The sequence below is a fragment of the Panthera onca genome, chromosome C1 (genome assembly GCF_046562875.1).
Source record: "Panthera onca isolate mPanOnc1 chromosome C1, mPanOnc1 haplotype 2, whole genome shotgun sequence".
Classification (NCBI taxonomy): Eukaryota; Metazoa; Chordata; class Mammalia; order Carnivora; family Felidae; genus Panthera; species Panthera onca.
The window spans coordinates 142,331,941-142,355,606 of record NC_138346.1 but is presented as its reverse complement, the minus strand read 5'-3'; the positions used below and the strand labels follow the sequence as shown (position 1 = coordinate 142,355,606).

At 36.7% G+C, this 23,666-nt stretch overlaps 1 protein-coding gene across 1 annotated transcript; it reads left to right on the top strand.

Annotated features, from left to right (window-relative positions):
- The first annotated feature begins 4,209 nt into the window (after nt 1-4,209).
- On the top strand, nt 4,210-23,423 carry DR1 (down-regulator of transcription 1). The gene is made up of 3 exons (XM_060624982.3): nt 4,210-4,538; nt 13,071-13,234; nt 21,378-23,423. The coding sequence occupies exons 1-3, from the start codon at nt 4,319-4,321 to the stop codon at nt 21,522-21,524; spliced, it is 531 nt and encodes a 176-aa protein (XP_060480965.1). The 5' UTR covers nt 4,210-4,318; the 3' UTR covers nt 21,525-23,423.
- The last annotated feature ends 243 nt before the right edge of the window (nt 23,424-23,666 follow it).

Genomic DNA, 23,666 nt, shown 5'->3' with positions numbered 1-23,666 from the left:
TATTTCGAAAGCAGAATACACCAACACTCTAACAAGCCATTTACTTTGTTGGGCTCTCTGACATGAGTATTTGAGGCTCTAAACTCTTCTTGCTTCTCTTGCTCTTATGACTTCATAACTTCTGCTGCCTTATGTATTTGGCTGTCTCACTTCTCTCTCACTAGTGTAGAACACAAACGCTTTAATTCAATGAAAGCGATCTCCTCAATGGTTCTAGAACAATTTCTGCTTCTACAACCCTGTTATTTTGAATACACATACTTCTTCCCTTTCTCTCCACCTGTCAAAAGCCTGTATTTCAAGACTCTGCTATTACTTCTTCTTAACAGCTCCAGAGGATTCTGGAGTGATTACTATGTGTTCAATCCTTTTGCTGACCCATGATGAACTCATAACGTAAGCAAGAAATAAACCTTTTGAGATTTGGGAGTTACTTGTTCTTGCAACATAATCTTGCCTATCTTAACTGCTACACAGGACTTCAGGAAAGTAATCTATCTTCTCCAAGCTTCACTTTCCTTATCTGAAAAATGTAGATTAAAACAGTATCTATCAAATAAAAAAATGCTCTGAGGATTAAATGAGATAATACAGGTAAGAGTGCTTAGGTTAAGTACAGGTAAAGCACTTAGCACAGTGCTAAGTAAGATGTGTATCCTAGATGTTAGTTATTTTTTAAATTTGTATTATCATGAATTAGCAATTGGTGTGTTAACAGTGACAAATGAACATAATGGAGAGTGTTATTTGCTTTTTTCAATGTTAAGCGTCAAACTACAAATGCTATAGATTTTTGTCAGTAATTTTAGCTGAAAACTTGGGCAGCTATGAATTCACACATTTTAAGAAGTTATCTTAACCACTATAGAGTTAGCCTACCTTATTATAATAGCTATATTGTTTTTTAAATATTTTATTTATTTTTTAACGTTTATTCACTTTTTGAGAGAAAGAGAGAGAGAGAGAGAGAGAGAGAGAGAGAGAGAGAGAGAGAGGGAGGGGCAGAGAAAGAGGGAGACACAGAATCCGAAGCAAGCTGCAGGCTCTGAACTGATAGCACAGAGCCTGATGCGGGGCTCGAACTCACAAACTGTGAGATAATGACCTGAGCCGAAGTTGGATGCTTAACCGACTGAGCCACCCAGGCACCCCTATATTGTTTTTTTAATATCATGAATCTTGGGATACCATGAAAAAAATAATGTTTCATATATATGCACTCTCTCTAAAACTCTTAAGGTTATTATGGAGATGTTATCCTTGTTTTCAAAAGCCTACTTGCACCAGGGATATACTGTATTATAAATAAAAATTTAAATATAGGATCCAGGTTAGCATATTTCATAAAATCTCACACTATATATATTTAAATTTATTTATTTTTGAGGGGTGGGGGTGAAGGGGCAAAGAGAGAGAGAGAGAGAGAGAGAGAGACAAAGGGGGGGGGGGAGAATCCTAAGCAGGCTCTGCACTGTCAGTGTGGAGCCCAATGTGGGGCTGGAATTCACAAACCATGGATCGTGACCTGAGATGAAATCAAAAGTCAGGTGCTTAACCAACTGAGCCACCCAGACACCCCTCACACTATTTATATTTAATTAAATTTTCTCTCCAGCCATATTATGTATGGTTTATTGTTGGTTGAAGACTGCCCAGACCTGATAAAGATTATAATAATGAATACTAACATCTATATTAATTCATCATGTTAAAAGTGCTTTTAATATACAGTCTCATTTGACTTTGAATCCTGTAAGTTATATAATATTTCCATTTCTGGTTGAGGAAATGAGGTTCAGAGACTGACCTGTCTAAAGTAACAAAAAACTGGGACTGTAACCTGGGTCTCTTTACTATACATTTCATGCTTATGCCACCATAGAACCCTGCAGTGATAAACCATTACTGGAATAACAACTTCACATGTGTGCTCTACAGATCTAGTATCATTTGCCTAGAAGTCTGTATAGCATAAATGTTGTATAAAAAACCATTCACATTAGCATTTTTTTTTTTTTTTTTTTTTTTTTTCAGAAACACCAAGATTTGGGTCAATGACAATGTGGTAACTCTGGGGACATTTTTGCTAGCTAGCTTTTTCAGACTAATAAACTTGGTAAGGACAAGATAAATTTAGACAATATAACTCTTTTAACCAACAGTCAACTGATATACAAAACACTTCATAAAGAGCCAACATGTGAGCCAAGAGTTTCACATTCCTATTTTGAAAAAATTTAAAAACATTGTTTTACCAAAGAAATTCTGTTTTGACTAAACTTAGCACTGAAAAACGAGCATCTATACTTTACAAATTAAAGAACCCACAAATGTACTGGAAAAAATGCTAAATGAAAAATAGTTAAATAAAATCCCCAGGTGCCATATCTAGGGTCTTAAACTGAAATAAAATTTTAGGGTTTTTTTTTTTTGTTGTTTTTTTTAAGGCAAGGGTTTTTTTTGTTTGTTTGGTTTTGGGTTTTTTTTTTTTCTTGTTTTTAAGAGAGAGTGAGCAGGGAAGGGGTAGAATGACAAACTTCAGCAATCTGCAGGCCTGACGTGGGGACTGACCTCAGGACCATGAGATCCTGACCTGACCCAAATCAAGAGTGGGACGCTTAACCGGCTGAACCACCCAGAAGCCCCTGAAATAAAACATTATAAGGAAACATTTCAAACAAACCAGTTGCCGTCCAATGTATCAAGAACAGTGTATATGACTGAAGTGCCAAAAGTGATTTAAATGGGATCTTTTACTTTTTAGAAATTGCAACACCCCACTATTTATAACATGGGCTCTTCTTGCAAATGACAAGTATGACACATTTTGTGAAGAACTTGACATGCATTGATACTACAAGTCATCCTGGAGACAAGCAAAAACGAGAGTTGCGTAAAGATACTCTGCCCTCTCCAGAAGCCAACGTGCAATACACCGTTAAAAATGGCTAAATTGGAATCTCTCAACGTGGCTCACTGTACACTATACTCAATTTCCACTACTGTGGATTTTACTTCTAGTTTCTGGTTTAGCTATTAGCAAGCCACTTCTCTGAACGTTTCATTTCCCAAAAAACAAGAAAATGGGTAAAGGATCATAAAGAGCTTTGATCCGAATAACATTAGACATCATCAAAAGCTTTTCCTCTGGACGATGTACACAGGCCCATGACGTTCTGCTTTCCTCATATCTCATTACAGAACCCAAGCCTCTTTCTTTCATTCCCACTTTGGGCTCCTTAAAGAACAGCAAAGAGAGTTCCTTAGAAGACAGCCAGCGCTCCTTTGTCCTCAGAGAAGGCTGGGAGAAGGTTTTGAGGCCTCAGCTGGTTGAGAGATGGTAGAAGCGACCCACCCTAGCCCCAACCCAAGCCTGCGCCACAGCTCCGGAACCACGACGCGCGCGCGCTCTCCCGTCTACGGTCCCAGTGAAGGGGCGGGATTCCGAGGCGCGTGCCGAGACGACGGCAGGCGGAAGCCGCTGGCGACGAGGACCGTTCCCGCTGGCGCGGGTGGGGGAAGGGCAGCAGCCACACCCGGAAGTCAGTCTGCGAGGGAGGGAGGGGGGACGGGGGGGGCGAGGCTTCCGGTAGCGCAAAGGGTATCGGGAGAGGCTTCCAGCAAACCTTCTTCCTTGGCCTCTGGAGGGACCACCGTTGCCGCGGCTTCGGCTTCCACGATCTGCGTTCGGGCTAAACGGCCACGGCGGCTGCTACTGTCGTTCCCCTTGTGCCCGGCTCTGTCCGTATTCGTTCCCAGGCGGTCGCCACGGTTCCAGCAGCGGCCGCGGCCGACATGTTGTGAGGCGGCGGCGCGGGTGTCTGAAGGATGGTTTGGCAGACGCGCCGGCAGCGGCTGCTGGCGGCAGCGGCAGCTGGGGCTCCGGCTCTTTAGAGCCGGGTGGGTGTCCGCCTGGTACCGCGGCGAGGCCAGTGCCCCCGGATCTTGCCTCTCCTCCGGCGCGGTTGGGGACCGGTTGGGCGACAGCGCCCGCTCCTCTGAGGAGACACGAAGGTGGTTCCCCAGTGCTCAAATTTCCGGACCACCTTTGCTTTCTCCTCTCCGACGTAGGCAGTGCTGTCCCCATTATCTTCAGCCCCCCGACCTCCCTCCCAATCTCGCCCTAAATCTCTCACACACACGGGTGTACCCCACCCTCACGAACCAGCCCCTCCCCACCCCCCACCCCTCGTTTTCTGCAACCTCTTCGCGCTCCTGGGATCCCACTTTGAGGGCAGCCTTTGAAAAATCTTCGCGGAATAGTGGACCAGAGCTGGGGAGTTTTTAAAAGTCGGGGCGCGCGCGAGAGGGAGATACGATGGCTTCCTCATCTGGCAACGATGATGATCTCACTATACCTAGAGCTGCTATCAATAAGATGATCAAAGAGACTCTCCCCAACGTCCGGGTGGCCAACGATGCCCGGGAGCTGGTGGTGAACTGCTGCACTGAATTCATTCACCTTATATCTTCTGAAGCCAATGAGATTTGCAACAAATCAGAAAAGAAGACCATCTCACCCGAGCATGTCATACAAGGTAAGTGGTGTGTGTGGGGTTTTGTTTGAATGAGGGTGAGGGGCAGCCTGCTAGCCGCGTGACCCGTTCATGTCAAAGCCTTCATTCCTCTCCCCTGATAATTACGAGTAGACGGAAAAGCCACGCGGGCATGGAGGTAGCCGGTGCCTTCAACTCGCTGTGTAGTATTCTTGTATTCTTGTGGTGCTTTTCATCCGGCGAGTACAAGTAAGGATTGCCAGCGTTTAGGTCAGCCTAACGTCCTCCAAAGATAAAGTAGCAGTCGTCGTCTGTTTACAGCCAGGTAAGCGGAAGCAACAAGAATTTTGCCTGCCTGCCATTGAACCTCAGCCGTGACAACTGAGAAAGGAACCCAAAGTTCTCCCTTGGAAAATGAATTTTCAGACAGGATCTTCCAAGTATGAGTGGAGACAGCACCCCTTCCCCACCCGACCTTTTCACGGATAGAGAGGAAAAGATGAATTTTCTGAACGCATGAGTGAAAGAATTCTTAATGTAAACGCTTTTAACGTTGTAAAGTTTGGTGATGTTGAGTGAAGAGTGTGTTTTCAGCTTTGAGTGGTTCAGTGAGGGGCCCCTGGCTGGCTCAGTTGGTGGAGCATGCAGCTCTTGATCCCAGAGTTTTGAGTTTAAGCCCCACGTAGGGTGTCCGTTTTACTTAAAAAAAAAAAAAAAAAAAAAAAAATAATAATAATAATAATAATAATAATAATAAAAATTAAAATAGTTTAGTGGTCCTACTGTTCATCAAGTCAACAAAACTTTCCAGTTCTATTCTGGAAGAAAAGGGTGGATGATTATCCTTTCTTCCCCTCCTTTCTTTTTCCTCTCTTTCTCAGTTTTTCTTTTATGTAGCTTGCTTTGCTTTATGGAGATAAATTTTTAAAGCTTGGATTGAAAGTTTGTAAGAGATTTTTTTCATGGAACATTTCCCTGTCCTTTCCTGTTGCAATTCCCACTTAGATGCATACACTTAAGCTTTTATTGAGGATTTCTGAAAGTTTGGACAGTTTTCCATCTTGGAAAGGGTTTAGTCCAGTAGTAGGGGTTTGGGGGACCACATTCTGATGGTTTGTTTCAGGCATAGGGAGACATTTACTAGTCATAATGTTTTGGAGCACTTACGTATACTCTTAAGAAAAAGTTGCATTCAATTTGAGGTGATAACTTGCCTTTTATAATAATTAAAATTCTAACAATTTCTTGATTGCTTTTGAAGTCAAAAAATCGTGATGAATTTTAATCGTTTTAGTAGGCAGGCAGGTGTCTACCATTTTATTTTTCATAATTTAACTTTGCAAAGGTGATGTTCCTGTTCCTCTGAAGTAGAGAACACATCTCATATTCACCATATCCAATATTTTATTGTCAGTATTGACAAAAGGATTAGATGATTCATTTTTGGTCCTTAATGATTGGATGGAAGGTAGATTTTAATGTACTCTGCCATTTCTATTTCAGTCCATGAAGAGAAAAAAGATCCCTGGGAAAAACCGTATTTGATTTTAAAGCTACGTTGTTTGTTTGTTTTGTTTTGTTTTGTTTTTTAACTTGTGTGGTGTGTGAATACTCTGGTAGGTACAGTGAAAGTCAAGTTCTCTATTTTTCCTCTTGTGTTTTATTTTTACATTGTATGTACATGTTTTAAGTCTTTCATGAGATTATCCAACACAGCTATAATTTCCTTTTACAACTCATAAAAAAGAAAAAGAATGTTTTATCCACATTGCCTTTCTAATGAAAATTTCAAAAGCTTTCTAAAGGATCTGCCTAAACATTTGTTTACAACACAGGAGTGAGGATTGTTCCAAAAGTCTAATAACACATTACAATCTGTCTTCTTGGGTAGTTTATTCTTTTCTAAGATATATTTAGATTTCTGATTGACATGATGGAATAAAAGTGCAGCTGTAGCAAGCAGTATGCTAAATAGCTCAACTTTGGAATATGCTAAATTTAAGGTGTGAGTCCAAAAGTTCCAGTGAAAGCGTTTTCCTTTGTGTACTGAGGATGATTGATTATTTTTTAAAAAATCATCCACTGACCTGTTACAGTCTTACAAATTTACCCTTTCTTTGGGTAACATTGTTGTTGTTAAGTGGATAAGAACCTACCATTTTTGCCCCAAATTCCTCCAGTTAAGGGAATACATCTTATACATTTATAATCTCATATTAATTTCATATTGTTTAACCATTTTAAAGAATTTTTGTCTTGAGTGGTTACTTTTTTTTTTAAAAGAAATCCTCTAAGGTGTGTATTTTTTTTTAGGTGTTTAAAATGTATCTTTACAGATTAACCCTGGAAAGCTTGCTAAATCATGGTAAATAGGACTTTTTTATGCTTTTCTGTAAGCATTTATTATTTTGGTATATAGGATATATGCAAGTGGAATAATAATGTACATTTAAAGTCATATGAATCTCACATTTGAAGTTCCAATTTTTTAGTTTAATAAGTTTAATGAACTAGATTTTGCTTCAGGACATGTCATTTGTTCACTTGCTACTTTGCTTTACATTGTCAGAGCAAATTAAGCATTTGAGGCTGTTCTGTAAAATGGAAGTTATTAAAGTTGACATAACTTTATTGTTAGTAAATCTTTGAAATAGTTAAACTTTGAAAAAATTATGAAATGTTTTGCTTTTTTTGAGTTTAAAAAGGGGACTTGGTATTGAAGATCACAGATGCACAAATAAAGGGGTTCTAAGCTATAAAAGGTGTTCCTTTCATGTCATTGCTGGTTTTTGTGAACACATACTCTTAAATAAGTTTTAACATGTTCTGTTATATTATGTAAAGAACTGACATTGAGAGTTAAGAACTGCAAGTTCTACACTGTAAAGTCTTTGGCCTTAGGCAAATCTGTTAAAGGTTTCCTCATTTATGTATAAATAATACTTAATTGTTTCAGGTATTACTTGCAATTACTGAGAATCAGTCAGGGTTGAGAATCTTACATGATATGCTGCAATAAATAATTTTATATTTTTAGAAGTTAGCTTTTCTTAGGCAAGCTTTAAAAAAATGTTTATTTATTTTGAGAGAAAGAGGGAGAGCTCATGGGAGGGGTAGAGGGAAAGGAGAGAGAGAATCCCAAGCAGGCTCTGTGCTGCAGAGCCTGATGCAGGGCTCCATCTCACGAACTTCAAGATAATAACGTGAGCAAAACGAAGAGTCAGATGCTTAAGCCACTGAGCCACCTTAGACACCCCTAAGATGTTTATTCATTTTTGAGAGAGAGAGAAAGAGCACGTGCAGTGGAAGGGCAGAAAAAGACAGAGACACAGAATCTGAAGCAGGCTTCAGGCTCTGAGCTGTCAGCACAGAGCCCAAAGCAAGGCTTAAACCCACGAACCGCAGGATCATGACCTGAGCCAAAGTCAGACGCCCAACCCACTGAGCCACCCAGGTGCCCCTAAATAGTAATTTTTAAAATGCGTAATGTTACTGATTAAAATATAAAGCTTGAAGTCTGTTATGTTTAACCTTACAGCATAATGCCATTGTAAAGCTGAAGTATAAATAAAGATATTTTAAGTGATTATTTTTTTGAATTTTTAATCTTCTGCCACATTTCCCCCCACATTTATAACAATAGTTAGTAACTGAAAAAGTCTCTGAGGATTTGCTTCTTCAGCAATGGAGTTGCTCCAGGCTATCTCTGTTGAAGGAATTAAAAAAAAATCTAGTCCCTCTCACACTGGTACTTTTGTGAAATACAATAAAAATGGATCACTAGAAAAACAAAATTGAAAAATACATAAAATTTCAATTTTTGTTGTTAGATTCAATAAACTTAAAATTACTCTTGTCAAATTGCTTTGAAGGTTCTTTTTTTTTCCTCCAGCTTTATTGAGTTATAATTGATACAACATTGTGTAAGGTTAAGGTATACAGCATAATGATTTGATATGTGTATATATTGTGAAATGATACCACAATATGGTTAGTTAACACATCCATCACCCCATGTAGTTAAAGTTTTGCTGTGAAGGTTCCTAAATGCTTTCTTTGATTTCCATACTTAACTCATCACAGACCATTATAAGCAGTTCTGGCACAAGTCCATGGACCACAGTTTGAGTAGCTTTGCTCTAAAGCCTAAATAAACCACAGTCTGTTTTAGAAAGTGGATGTGAAGTAGTTTTTAAATCAGAGGATCTGAGTGATTGCAGAGTTGTAATAATAATGAGAATGAAAATGATATTGTATTATCTAAATAATCATGCATACTGGTATTTTTTCCAAAGGGACACATTATGTATATGGAATTGGTATTATCACATAATCAAGTTTTTTTCAAGTTAGGATTTTTTTATTTAACTTAAAACTGAAATATCTTGTTTTTATTTTTCTTCTGCTACCAACAGTTTTGAACACTACTAGGTACCTGGCATGGTGTTAGATAATGGTAAGGGTATAACGATTGATTATATTTGGTTCCCTCAGTCTCTCATTATTGTCCCAGATTCCCAGGGGTAGTAATCCATAGAGGACATAATTAAGGGTCTTCAGAAACCTTTGCCTGGCTAATGAGCCAAGAAGTCACTTTGGCCTGTATCATCCTTTTAATGCATTTTAAGTGAACTACCACCCCCCCCACACACACTTCCTTTAACATATAAACAAAAGAAAACAAATTTGAGAATGCTATTTTACATATTTTAATATTTTAACAAAAAACCTGTATTACACATTTGAATATGAAGTAATTCACATAAATTCTTGTTATAACAAAATTTTATAGGATTGCGTTACTTTTGTAAAATAAGATAAGCTTGTATTATTGTTGCTTGATGGAAGTTTTCACCTTTCTTTTTTTAAAGTTTTTTTTTTTTTTTTAAGTTTTTTAACATTCGTCGTTTTAAAAAAAGTTTATTTGGGGGGGGGGGGGAGGCAGAGAGAGAATCCCCTGCTAGCTCCCCGTATCAGCACCGAGCCCAACACAGGGCTCGAACCCACAAAACCATGAACCATACTGTTGAGATCATGACCTGAGCTCATGAAATCAAGAGTCAGATGCTTAACCAACTGAGCCACACGGGGACCTTAACATCTGTCTTTAAAATTGAAAAATGTGGCAAATGTTTTTTTCCCCTAATATACCATGCACTTTTCTGGGTATAGTTTTAAAGTACATGGCAGAGGGGAGCAGACAGGCATCTGAGGAGCAAGTGATATATGTGTTTTACCAGCAAAAATTTTTATTTTTTTCTTTTCTGGATTTTACTCTGAGATCCTTGATAGAGCCAGGGCCCTAACAGTCCATTAAATCTCTTTATACAAACTAGAAAAAGGCACTTCTTCCCTAAAAACCTTTACTACCATCTGCCAGAAAAGTGCCGTAATAAACATACAGATCTATGTTTACAGTATGAATGGCCTTCCTTAGATATGGTCCTGTTGTGCACTGAATAACCTGCAAATCCGCAATGATGGCCCTGCTTAAGAGTCACTTCCCTTATCCTTTAAGATACTCTTTGTGTAAAATGGAAATGATTATTCCTATATGGTAACAAATGGTGTAAAATATCTCCTTGTTTAGAAAAGACTATTATCTACTTATTCCTGGTAACCATAGTGTATTTAAAATTTGGATTAAAGTCAGTGCAGTTTTAGAAATTAAAATTTATGGCTCTTCCTGTTGAACCATTTAATTGAGGGTACAAATTTGTATATGGCAGCTCTTTGAATAATATTAAATATTAACCTTGGATTCACTTGCAAATTTTTTTAAAGCGGTGTTCTCAACCTTAGATGGTTTTAAAAGTGAGTTTTTAAATTTTTAACTCAAACTCTCCATGGTTAAAAATAGTTTGGATTGGATTTTTTTGATGTTGAGTCTAGTAATTGATGATAATTTGAAGAATTGTCTGCATGGTGTTGATTAATTTTATAAATTTAATATTTTATATTATAAGTATATTCGTTCAACTTGAATTTAGTGTGATAATGCATAGGTGCACATTTATTTATGTCCTGTACACTTATTAGGGTGCTCTTTTAAATGTAAGGGAAAAAATAAAGATGAATAATACATAGTCCAAGTGGTTATGGGAATCTTATGTGCTAGACATGGTGTTAAATGCTGTAGATCAATTGTTGATCCCTATAGTCCTAAAAATAATATCATGAATATTTTGCTTATTCTGTGGGCCAGCCTCTGTTCTAAGCTCTTTGTTTATATTAATTCATTTATTCTTCACAGTAACCTGATCTGAGGAGATACAGGTACTGTTATTCTTGCTTTAGTGGCACAGAGGTGAAGGAACTTATCTAGGCTCACACAGTTCATATGAGGCAGAGCTGGGATCAGTCTCTGGCAGCTGTAGGGCTGGCAGGCTTAACCGCCATACTGCATATGTTTTAGGAAGATACTACGAAATGCTATTCTCAGAGAAGGAAAACTGAAGCTTAGAGATATGAAGCAGTGTATCCAAGGTTATATGAATATATTGACAACCAAATTTCAAATTCTAAGATGTCTATCTGATTTTACAAGGGGGAGATTACTTTTATCTATGAGCATCAGGCAAGTTTACTTAAAGATGGAGTTTGATTTGAGCCTTGAATGCATTACCATCAGTATGAATGTGGGAAACTGATGTCTGTTGGGAAACATTGAGCAGTTAGATTTAGCATATGTAGGGATTTAATGGCAGAAGTAAAGCTGGAAATGTAGCAGGGCTAGATCCTAGAGAAATGTGGTATACGCTAAGGAAATACGACTTTCTTCAGAATTTTGGGAGGAAACCACAAGCCATTCTCTTGGTTTCTTTTGGTATTGTCTCCAGCCAATATTATTGAAAATATACTACTATATGCCTTTAAAAAAGAGAAGAAATTGGGGTGCCTGGGTGGCTCAGTCACTTAAGCATCCAACTCTTGATTTAGGCTCAGGCCATGGTCTCAAGGTTCGTGAGATTGAGCCCTGTGTTGGGCTCTGCTCTGACAGTGTGGAGCCTGCTTGGGATTCTTTCTCTCTTTTTCTGCCCTGCCCCTGCTCCTGCTCACTCACACTCTCTCAAAATAAATGAATAAACATTTAAAAAAAAAAGAAAAAATAAAAGAAAAACTTTGGCTTCTAGCATTGACACCAAATTATCAGTCTGTCAATTCAAGTAAAAAATGTAGGCTGCTTAATCTTCACTTAATTTTCCACTATATCTCCAACTTTTTAGGCCAAGAATTATGTGGTAGTTATTTTGATATTCAGAACTCAGAGTAATGAATTAACTGAAATTTTTTGGGGAGCAGAGGCAATAAGTTAGTATAATTAAAATTCAAGTAATAGTACTCTGCTTTTTGGCATGAGATTATTTCTAAAGAAGGTTGATGCAAAACAGCTTAATATTTGAAGTAATTAAAGTCATAAATCATTTCAAAATGTCCTTAAAAACCACAGCTTATACGGGAGGGAATGCGTATTTGTTAAGGTATATTTGGTATTGTCCTTGAAGAGCAAATCCCTGCAGTTGGAATTCGGGGCAACTTTGCTGAGGGCAGTCTGGTTCATCATAATTGTTGAAAAACTGCAAGAACTGATACACTAAGTTAAATTCATCAACTATATTTTTCACCATCTATATTTCATCATTGGGTCAGAAAACAAAAATGCCTTTGGGGCACTGGCAATATATAGAAAACTATAAAATACAATTTTAATTACTGTGAGCCAAAAGAAAACGTTATGCTTTGTCTTGATTATAGAAGGCATTTAGAAGGTGCATTACTATAAAATTTTCTTTCTAAATGTGAAAAAATAAAGGGAGAGAAAATTGTTAATACTTCTAACCTTACAGTCTTTCTTTATCCCAGTTTTCTGCCACATCAGTTGAAATGTTTTTATAGTGCTTCCTGTTAAGTTTTATTTTCAAGGGAAACTTGTTGGCTGAATATAAATGCTGAATTTCATAAGTTATTTCCACCCGTATTTCTTAAACTTGGCAGTTGGAGTACCTTTGCTAAAAATAGTCTCCTGTTTGGTATATTGTACAAAAGAACTTACCCATTCTTTTATCCCATCCTACTGAAACTTAGAACATATGTTACCAACCTACTTTTTCTAAGCCAAATGGCACAAAATATGTTATTAACAAGTAGACTCCAAATACTTGTTTTTTTGGTATTCTTCTAGAAAGTGACTGAGGTAATGATGTTTAATTTACTGTGAGTGGTATAGGAAAAATGTTTTCTTACTAAAAGCACATGTTCTTACATTGGACTTTGTTTTTTTCCTCTCACAGGAGATGCTTTGGTTTTTAAAAATTAATCAGAAAAGTAAAGGCCTGTGCTGTTAAATGTTCCTCAAGTTTTATCTAATTTGTAATATAATAAGAAAGTTGATACAATATTTTGATTTAGCCATTCAAATAATTGCTGTGCAACTATAAAATAGGTAAAATTATTAGAAGACAGAAATCCCCTCCCCTCCAAAAAAAACCCCCCAAAATACCACAAAAGCTTAATCTTCCATAAATGGGGGGAAAGACTAAGTTTTATCACTCTTTCATGTTTTCATTTCCCTAGCACTAGAAAGTTTGGGCTTTGGCTCTTACATCAGTGAAGTAAAAGAAGTCTTACAAGAATGCAAGACTGTAGCATTAAAAAGAAGAAAGGCCAGTTCTCGTTTGGAAAACCTTGGCATTCCTGAAGAAGAGTTATTGAGACAGCAGCAAGAATTATTTGCAAAAGTAAGTAATGCATTATAAATTGTTTTCATCTGAACACTGCCCTGTTTGCTAACAGAAATCATACTGGTTTCTGAAATCATTTCTTAAATCAATATATATATATACAGAGGATTTTCTTTCTGTGGCTGGTTGTTTGATCATAGAGTCTGATGTTTAAATCTAACCAGTTTGACTCTGTTTGGCCAGTTATTTGCTTCATAAAAAAATAAATATTTGCTCATTAAAATTTTTTTTTTTTTTTTTTAAATGGGGTGCTTCAGTGGCTTAGTGAGTCAGGCGTCCCAACTTCAGCTGAGGTCATGATCTCATGGTTTGTGAGTTCCAGCCACGCTTCTGGCTCTCTGCTGTCAGCTTAGAGTCCGCTTCAGATCCTCTCTCTCTCTCTCTCTCTCTCTCTCTCTCTCTCTCTGCCCCTCCCCCACTCTGGTGCACGCTGTCTCAAAAGTAAACGTTAAAAAAACCTTTTTTTAAAGTAAATATTTGCAGCAACCTGTTTTCTTTTTTTATTAATTTTTTTTTTAATGTTTGGGGCACCTGGTTGGCTCAGTCGGTTGAGCGCCCAACTTCGGCTCAGGTCATGATCTCATGGTCTGTGAGTTCGAGCCCTGCGTCAGGCTCTGTGCTGACAGCTCAGAGCCTGGAGTCTGCTTCGGATTCTGTGTCTTCCTCTTTCTCTGCCCTTCCCCCACTCCAGCTCTGTTTCTCTCTCTCTCTCTCTCTCAAAAATAAACATTAAGAAAAAAATTAAAAAAAATTTTTTAATGTTTATTTATTTTTGAGAGAGAGAGAGAGAGCATGAGTGGAGAAGAGAGGGCGGAAGACACAGACACTGAAGCAGGCTGCAGCTTCTGAGCTGTCAGCACAGATGTGGGGTTCGAACTTGAACCGTGAGATCATGACCTGAGCCGAAGTCAGACACTCAACCAACTGAGCCACCCAGGCGCCCCTTTTTTAATTTTTTTAATGTTTATTTTTGAGAGAGAGAGGGAGACAGAGTGCGAGCAGGGGAGGGGCAAAGAGAAAGGGAGGCATGGAATCTGAAGGAGACACCAGGCTCTCAGCTGTCAGCATAGAGCCCAGTGTAGGGGTCGAACCCACCGACCATGAGATCATGACCTGAGCTGAAGTTGAACGCTTAACCAACTGAGCGACCCAGGTGCTCCAGCAACAATTGGTTTTCCAAGGAGAACAACTCCAAAATAACTACTGATTTTACTTTGAGTTTTTTATTTTTTTGTCCAGACAGAACGACCAGTTAAAAGCATGAAAAGTATACTTAAACATTCTTAAGATTTAAAATGATGGGCTGGTGAGAAAATACTATATCAAATTTTAAATTTTTTTTTTTTTCCAATGTTTTTTATTTATTTTTGGGACAGAGAGAGACAGAGCATGAACGGGGGAGGGGCAGAGAGAGAGGGAGACACAGAATCGGAAACAGGCTCCAGGCTCCGAGCCATCAGCCCAGAGCCCGACGCGGGGCTCGAACTCACGGACCGCGAGATCGTGACCTGGCTGAAGTCGGAGGCTTAACCGACTGCGCCACCCAGGCGCCCCTATATCAAATTTTATAATGAGTGGTATATAAGGAAAATTTAATAAACATCTATTTTATAGTTAATTAGGTTTTTAATGTACCTTTAAAACAAACATACTAATCTTAAAAAATTCCTTCCCTCTTTCCTTCCTCCCTCCCTCCTTTCCTGCCTTTCTTATTAAAACTCTAATTCCCAGTCTGTGAAGGATTAGTACTAATATTCCTCTCTTTAAAATAAAAAAAGGAGAAGATGAAGTTCTTATTCTAAGTTTTGGCCTCTCATTTCAAATTAGATTGTAAGGCAGTTTTGGGTTGAAGAGGTGAGATTTCCTACCAGTTACTGTAGTTACCATTAGAACTGGGAAGTATCACTTTTGATAATCTCTTTCAGACTAGCCCTATACCTGATCTCTTTGTAGTCATAATAACTTAAGTAGTCATAAGTTTGAATCAAAAAGCATTTGAATTTTAAGTGTTATCAAGCACTAGACATCAGAATACCATTCAAACTAATAAAAATAAAAGTTTACTAACATTTATTGAGTTCTAATCATGTGTTAATCATGTTTCCAAATAATTTACCTGTATTTTTTTAAATCCTCACAACAACCTACAAGATCGGTACTAAGGAGGTACTAAAAGCTTTTGAAACAGGTGTGAATACAAATAAACACTTTATAATCCATATGAATATGAGATAACAAAGACTGATGATTAAAAAAACATTAGTGGCTATTATTTATTAACTCTCTGCTATTGCAGATTACCTAGAGAGTGCCAAATTAGATACTTGATAAAAGGAAAAAGATGCTCTATTACTTTACATACTTTGCAGTTTTTATAAATACAAATAAAATATATAAATGTGAATTTTATTATACTCATTTACACGTTAAGAAACAGACTCAGATGGAGAAAGAAACTTGCATGAGATCATTCATTCATTTGTTCTACACATGTTTACTGAAGTCCTCACTATTTATCAGATACAGTGCTAAATGCTAGGCTTATAATAGTATACGAAAGAGACATGGTTCTTATTATGATGGAACTTAGTTTACTGGGAAGGATTGAGTTAAACAAATAAAACAGGTTAAGTTCATATAGTTAGGAAGTGTTGGAGTCTAAATTCAGACTCAAGTCTCCTGACCCCTAGACATGTGCTGTTTCTACATTACTATGCTAATGTTCTAGCCACCATTTTGTCCACTTACACTTATTTTAGAACTTTTAAGTGGAACATGATGGCTTTATCCTTTCCAGGGCAAAAAGAAGAATGAAAGAAATAATTGCCCACCAAATCTGTCTTTACCTTTCTATCCTTGTCATTTGTTATTTTCTCTTCCTTATCTTCCTTCATTCTTGCCTTCATCTATGGGTGAGGATCCCTTAATATTTCTTTGCTCTTGTGAGGAAAATCAACAGAGAGGTAAAATTATAGCACCTGTCTAGTACTTCTTCCTTAAAGCACAAAGCACTTAAGTCCTAAATATGGTAAGTAAATATAACAGCTTTTTTATCAGTTTGATTTCATTTCACCTTTTAGACTTTGTTTTAAATACTAACACAATAGCATCTTCATTTGAAGCAGTCTTTCAACTGCTAACAACAAAATGTGGAAAGGGGGAACCATTAATATATTGAAGTTAAGATTAACTGTAAATTACAAATGAGTTATTTTAGTATTTGGGTGGGGAGGAGAGTCTAAAACATAATGAAAATCTCCAAAAGAAGAAATTAATTAGGAAGTATACACTTACTGTCTTTCACACTCCCATTTTAAAAGAAAAATACTTGAGGTAGGTTGGGTAAGAGGCAAGAGAGAAAAAAATGAGAAAAAGTACTGCTGAAAATTTTAATTTATGAAAATAAAATTTATTAATCAACATAGACTTTAAAGGCACAGGAATGTTTTTATGTCTAGACAGAGAAATATGTTTGCTAATATGGGTACTTAAAAGTCAGTTAAATTTTTTTTAAATCTTTTATTTATTTTTGAGAGACAGAGAGAGACAGAGCATGAGCAGGGGAGGGGCAGAGAGAGAGGGAGACACAGAATCTGAAGCAGGCTCCAGGCTCTGAGTTGTCAGCACAGAGCACGACGTGGGGCTCGAACTCATGAAACATGAGATCATGACCTGAGCCGAAGTCGGATGCTTAACTGACTGAGCCACCCAGGTGCCCCAAAAGTCAGTTAAATTTTAATTGTAACCAGTGCATGTCTTTGTAGATTACTGAATAAACCATGAGATCAAGCAGCTTTTGCAATAAAATCTGTGTAGAGACTTGAAACTGAGTGTTTTTTTTTTCCTGTGCCACGAAATTATACCTGTATATGATTGATTAAGTCACAGAGTAAGTATTCTTAAGTTTATTAAATTCACATATTTGGTTTGCCCTACAATTTTCTTATGAATTCTTAAAATGTTTTTCATGAAGCATTCTTAGTCTTTTTTACACTCTGGGTATTCCTGCCGTAAAGGTAAATATGCCTGTGTGTTAAAATAACTATTTTTCATACTTTTTAAGTAAAAATAGATGCAATTAGTTATTAGAATATCTGGTTTCTGATTTCCTAAACAAAAAAAGTTTTTGTCTTTTAGGAGAGGTATGATATAGGTACACTGACAACTGTAATATGAGGCTAACTACTTTCATGAGGAAAATATAAAGAGTTCCCAAGTACAGAGACATTACATTAGATTTTGGCAGTGTAAGAGTGTGCCAATTATTTCGCATGTGAGTGCTAATACAAATTTAAACCAAAGCAGATCTCATCACATGTTACCTTATGAATGTTGACATTGGAATACCTTACCTGTAGTATAATATCAGTTCTGGACTGAAAAGTTGAGGAAGAAACTTAATTTTCTTTTTTGCATAACTCAGAAAAACAGCTTGTATGCAGTTTACTTGTTGACCTCAGCAGATGACCTAAGCTGATAGTGTTAATTCAGATTTAAGAAATTATTGGAATCTTGGTTTGCATAGATTCATGATCGATCTACATGCAATACTAACTAAATTGGATAGCTTTTACATTTTCACATGTGTACATAGGCCTTCTGCACTCTTTCCAAACCCATTAGTTATTGAACTTTGTAAACTGGCATTGAGATATACAGTATTTTGTTATACCAGTTTCATAAATGGTTTATAGCACAGTATGTGTGGGTTTGAGACATACCAAGGGTTAGTTTCTCAAGGTTCTTGTGCTTCCTGTAGTAGCATTTGATGGAGTATCTCTTATATACATTTGTGGTAGATGAAAAAAAATTATATTGCAAATCCTTTTTTTTTTTAAAGCTTAAATAAACCATATAGTAAGTTTTGGTCCAAGTTGAGTAGGATAAGTTAAACTTATATTGCATTCTGTTAACCAATATAAATGTATTTTTGCAAATCAAAATCACAAGGAGATGTTACTTATAAATATGTTAATTGGGGAGATTTCATCAAGTGAAATGAAATAATAAAATACAATACTAGGAAAAAAAATAAATATTTTTGTAAGCATAGTTGTGTTGAAATACAGTTTTCAAAAGAAAAAAAAAAAAAACGCATGCACCAGTAACTAAACAATTTTCTTAGCCTGAAACCCACCTTTCTGTGCTTTGATTTGTGATCAAGCCTAGTACTCTATAAACCATATTTCTGCTTTTCTATTGGACTTCATTGGACTCTGCTTCCAGTAGGGGGTTCTGGAGGGAGATTGCCAGGCTAGAGGAGGAAGGCAGCACTTGGGCTCCTTTCTTTTACTTCCTATTAGCTTCAGGTTCCTTTGAGCAACCTACCAATGCATCTTTACTCTCGCTGCATCAATTTTTTTTTCCTGTGGCAGGAACTGAATCCAGCGTATAGTTTCTTTACAGAACCAGCATAAACATTCATCATTTTCCTCCAGGGTGTGAGTCTCAAACCTTGGGCCCTCTATCAAGCTCAGAGATGCTTTTACCAGCCAATCTATGCCAGTTCTTCAGAGGTCTGAGTTTCAGTTCCATGGATTGTTCTTTTAAGCTTCTTAAAAATTAAGTTTTAAAAATTCCAGCCTCTTCCTTTATTCCCTCAGTTTTAGGATTGGTGGCTGCTTTTGGTAGTTACCAGTTGTGTAATATCTAAGTGTTCTTTTCATGCCTTTTCAATGACCTAGTTACCAACTTTATACTTGGTTAACAATCCTTTATATTGCATTCTTTCTATTCCCCTAACTAATGTGACTTTTATCTCCTGATTAGGTCCTGAATGATACAGTTAGGACTTAGGAAAAAAATGGAGAAAATGATACTTCAGTTTGACTTGAGGAGTAGAACTTCAGTAGGTGAAAATTAGGAAATTTGAAATAGAATGACTATCAGCATGAGTTAAGGTAGTGAAAATGGGAGGGTATGGTGTATTGGGGAAGCATTTTAAGTTTTAGGGTTTTTTTTTGGAGTACCAAGTATGTATTACAATTGGGAGATAGGTTGCGGCAGGCAGTAATTTGGAGGACCTTGAACTCTAGGTTGAGAAAGTGGACTTAATTGGGTAACAGATGATTTTTTTTTAAGTATAATAATGACCTGATTAGAATTTTCTCTAGAAATGATTGGATAATAAATTCAAGAGAGATTATTAAGAAAAGTTAGGAATGTACGTGGTAAAATTTTAATGTTAGAGTTATACTGAGCATTACTGTTTCCCACAAAACATGCTTTCAGAAAATACTGGAGGACTGTGTGTGTTGGGAATGTAACAAGGAGTATGAAAATAGTCTCTATTCTCAAGTCTAGTGGGAAAAAAGATACATACTCAGATAATTTGAGAACAAAGTAAATAGGTATGGGAATGCATAGAGAATTTTGGCATATGAAACAAAGTGCACAGTATGATCTAGATGGCCAAGAAAGACTAATTTCTGTTTTAATAGATAACTAGGAATTGGCTATGCATAAAGGAGGGTGGTGTGGTGAGTGTGAGTCAGGCTTAAAGGACAATTCTGAGAAAAGGCAGAAAGGGAAACAGCATTGTTTTGGTAGATTCCAATGGAATTTATATGATCTTTTCAAGAACAGATTGATTTTTTCCTTCTTGATGTGGTTTTTCTGCTAATGAATTAAATTGGGAAAGACCTTTAGCTGTTGCAACATTGCTTGTAACGTTTATGTGCGTATCTTGGTTTCTAAAATTCTGTGATTGTTTTTAGAGAGGATATATCAAATGAATGGATTTTCACTATCTCACTTAAATTCAGTCCTGGATAAGTGCCTTTTCTCTAGTGGGTATATGGGAAGGGTGTGTGTGTGTGTGTGTGTGTGTGTGTGTGTGTGTGTACCCATGTGTGTTTATTTAGGGGAGAGGGACAGAGGAGAAATGTATGTATAGGGTAGGGAACTGTGATAGAAGCTCAAACATCAAAATAGCTATTATACTCATGTATAGTACTTTTTCTTAGGAGTTAGGGGTACTATACTAGACAACTTTGAAATCATAGAAATAATTTTTAGATTGAAAAATGTTTACATCTGGGGTGCCTGGGTGGCTCAGTCGCTTGATCATCCGACTTTGGCTCAGGTCAGGTCTTGTGGTTCACGAATTTGAGCCCTGCATCAGGCTCTGTGCTGACAGCAAAGAGCCTGGAGCCTGCTTCAGATTCTGTGTCTCCGTCTCTCTGCCCCTCGCCCACTTGTGTTCTGTTTCTCTAATTCTCTCAAGAATAAATAATAAACATTAAAAAAAAAACATTAAAAAAAATGTTTGCATCTAAATTGTAAGTTGAGAGGACAAAAGAATCAAGTGAAAAAAAGGAAGAGAGAGGGGCTCCTGGGTGGCTCAGTTGGTTAAGCATCTGACTTCAGTTTGGGTCATGATCTCGTGGTTCATGGGTTAGAGTCCTGTGTCAGGCTCTGTGCTGACAGCTCTGAGCGTGGAGCCTGCTTCAGATTCTGTGTCTCCCTCTCTCTCTGCCCCTCCTCTGTTCACACTCTAGCTCTCTGTCTCTCAAAAGTGAATAAATGTAGGGGTGCCTGGGTGGCTCAGTCGGTTAAGTGGCCAAGTTCGGCTCAGGTCATGATCTTGTGGCCCCACGTCGGACTCTGCTGACAGCTTGGAGCCTGGAACCTACTTGTGTTTTTGTGTCTCCCTCTCTCTCTCCCCCTCCTGTATTCGTGCTCTCTCTCTGCCTTTCAGAAATGAATAAATGCTAATAAATAAATAAAGAAAGAAAGAATGAATGAATAAACGTTAAAAAAAAAAAAAAAAAAAAAGAAAGAAAGAAAAAGGAAGAGAGAAACTGGGAAAGGAACCAAAGAGAGAACATTATGATTTTTGTACCAGCTTTTTCAATTTCAGTTGAACCAAAGGTCATAAAATTATGTGGCATAAAAGAACTGTCTATAAGAGAACCAAGTTTTGGAAACTGTCCTTAGTTGATAGAGAAGCAGTTGTCTAACTGTATTTCCTTATAGAGTTCATGTTTTTTCCAGATGTATAACAGTTATTTAGTGGTTGGAAAATATCCAAATTTGGTAATAACTAAGTCTGTAATTGGCTTAATCTATACTTAACCAAAGTGTGTATGTTGTGAGTTTTAAAAAAATTATTACTTGTTTTTATGTTTTTGGTGTTTAGGCTAGACAGCAACAAGCAGAATTGGCCCAGCAGGAATGGCTTCAAATGCAGCAGGCTGCCCAACAAGCACAGCTTGCTGCTGCCACAGCCAGCGCATCTAACCAGGCTGGATCTTCTCAGGATGAAGAAGATGATGATGATATCTGAAATTTACCAGCTGAGTTTCTATTTCCTCTATAAATGTTTTTCCCTGCACAAGAAAACAGTGAAAGAAATGCTTATCTGTAATTTTGTATGCATCTTGGTGGACTTGCCATTGGTATTCTAGGGATGTCTGCTGTTAAGTTTCATCTATTGTGTGCTATTCATGTAAAAACTGTCTCTTTGAACTATTGAAAATTTAAGATTCAGTATAATATCAATTTTGAATTTTTAATGGTGTTTATGAAATTTTAGATAGCAGTGAGTCCTTTATTTGATCAATAAACAGTGTTACAGAAAACGTCAAGTTTATAAAAATACAGTGAAATTTATACAGAAACTCTAAATCTGCATTTGCATTTCCTCTGCCCTTTTAACTAGACTAAAAATTGGGAATTTTAAATTATTGGGGGGAGGGTGTTGTGTAATGCAGTAGATGTTAGATCAGGATGGTGAAAAAACAAAGAGTTCAGTTTTGTAGTATCTGAATTTTTTGTCTTTTAAAATGAGTGTATATATATAGGCAATAAATATATATGCTCAGATAAATATGCTTGTTTAAAAAAATCTCAAAATGACATCCAAAAACTTAGGAAGGAGTATGTTCAATCGTAGTTGTATGAATTCGGTGGGTTATGTTTTTGGTTTTGTTTTTGTTTTATGTAGAGGTAAAAACTACAGTTTTATTATGGCATAATTCATCTTGAGCTATGCTATTACATTTCAAAGACTGCCCAATTTTGAGGACTGTCACGATTCTTACTATTTCACTCCAATAATTGTTAATAGTATTACTTGCTTAGTCCATCCATCTTTATTGGAACTTGTGAAACAATTGCTTAGGTTCCATTGGTTTAATGGAGATTCATGAATATCAAACCTTTGCTGGGGGAAAGAAATGAAAGTTAATAAGCATGCTTACTATAAAAGAGGGATTTTTTTGCAATTTAACTGATAGTTATAGTTTACTTATTGTTTGTTTTTAGCATTACTTTTACATTTTCTTGACTAGATGGCCTAGAGTGTCCAGTGCTTCCTTTTGAAATGGCATCAAATCTCCATCATAATTGAGTGATAGCTTTAAAAATGATTGGTTTTATTTTGTTTAAGAAAGCGTGTCATAACTGATCAGCCCTATATGAAACATAAATAGTTTCAACCTACTCGTTAAAAGGGAGAAGCTTTAATTTGGTTCCACTAAATAAAGTATGGTAGTGATTTTTATAGGAATCCAGTGTATTGAAGAAATGGCATATTGTTTGTACTTTGGAAACAGAATGGAAAAGCCACTTTAAGATAGTATAAAGTAATCTAAATTCCTATGTCAGTTGCCAAATCATTTAAATTTGTATATTCACCAAGTCCAAGGATAAATTGTGGTTGCTGGGATTCAGTTTTAATTGGAGAGCTAAATAAGTAAAGTTTATAAGTATTAGATTTCTTAAAGGTCTTATTTTGCAGTTTTAGAAAAAGTGAAATATTAGCATACGTTTATTAAATACACTTCCCCCATGCCATGAAAAGGTTAATTTTGCTGAATGTTTTAAGTTGAAGTTGATATTGTATCCATGAAGTGCTTTGGACAAGATAGAAGGGGTTGTTTTTTTAAAAGTTTAAGTACCAAAGGTAGTCTAGTCTAAGAAATAATAAGTTAATAAGTGTTGGCTTTTCTAATTTGTACTGTAACATCCTTATTCTTTCTATTTTAAGTATATCTGTTTCTTAAGTAAACAACTTAGATATTTTTCCACTTTTTTTTCCCTGATGCAGAGTTCAGGTTAATTAATATTTTACTGCATCTGATAATGTATTATATGTTTGAAGCCTAGTGACTTTTCATTTTGACATTCTTGTGATTTCATATGCTGTATTCTTCAAGCAATAAAATCTGATGTGTTTTATAAATTGTTTTTATATTTAATAATCTACACAGATTAACAGCAGGAGATTGCTATTACTAACATTTTTAGTAGTTTCGAGAATCTTAGGCCCAATATTTTGATCATTTGGTATTTAATACCTGACTTTCTCCTTTGTTTATTGTTATTTCAGAAAATGTGGTTTTACTTGTACTTTTGTAATGGCAGTCCTAGGATCCAGGCATAACAAAGCTAATTAAGCAATGTTTTACTTTTAGTTTACTTTTTA

Excerpts from the sequence above, each read along its gene's own strand:
- DR1 (XM_060624982.3), top strand. The coding sequence starts at position 4,319 with ATGGCTTCCTCATCTGGCAACGATGATGATCTCACTATACCTAGAGCT. Across the intron at positions 4,539-13,070 it reads ACCCGAGCATGTCATACAAG|CACTAGAAAGTTTGGGCTTT; the intron begins GTAAGTGGTGTG and ends TCATTTCCCTAG. Across the intron at positions 13,235-21,377 it reads AGCAAGAATTATTTGCAAAA|GCTAGACAGCAACAAGCAGA; the intron begins GTAAGTAATGCA and ends TTTGGTGTTTAG.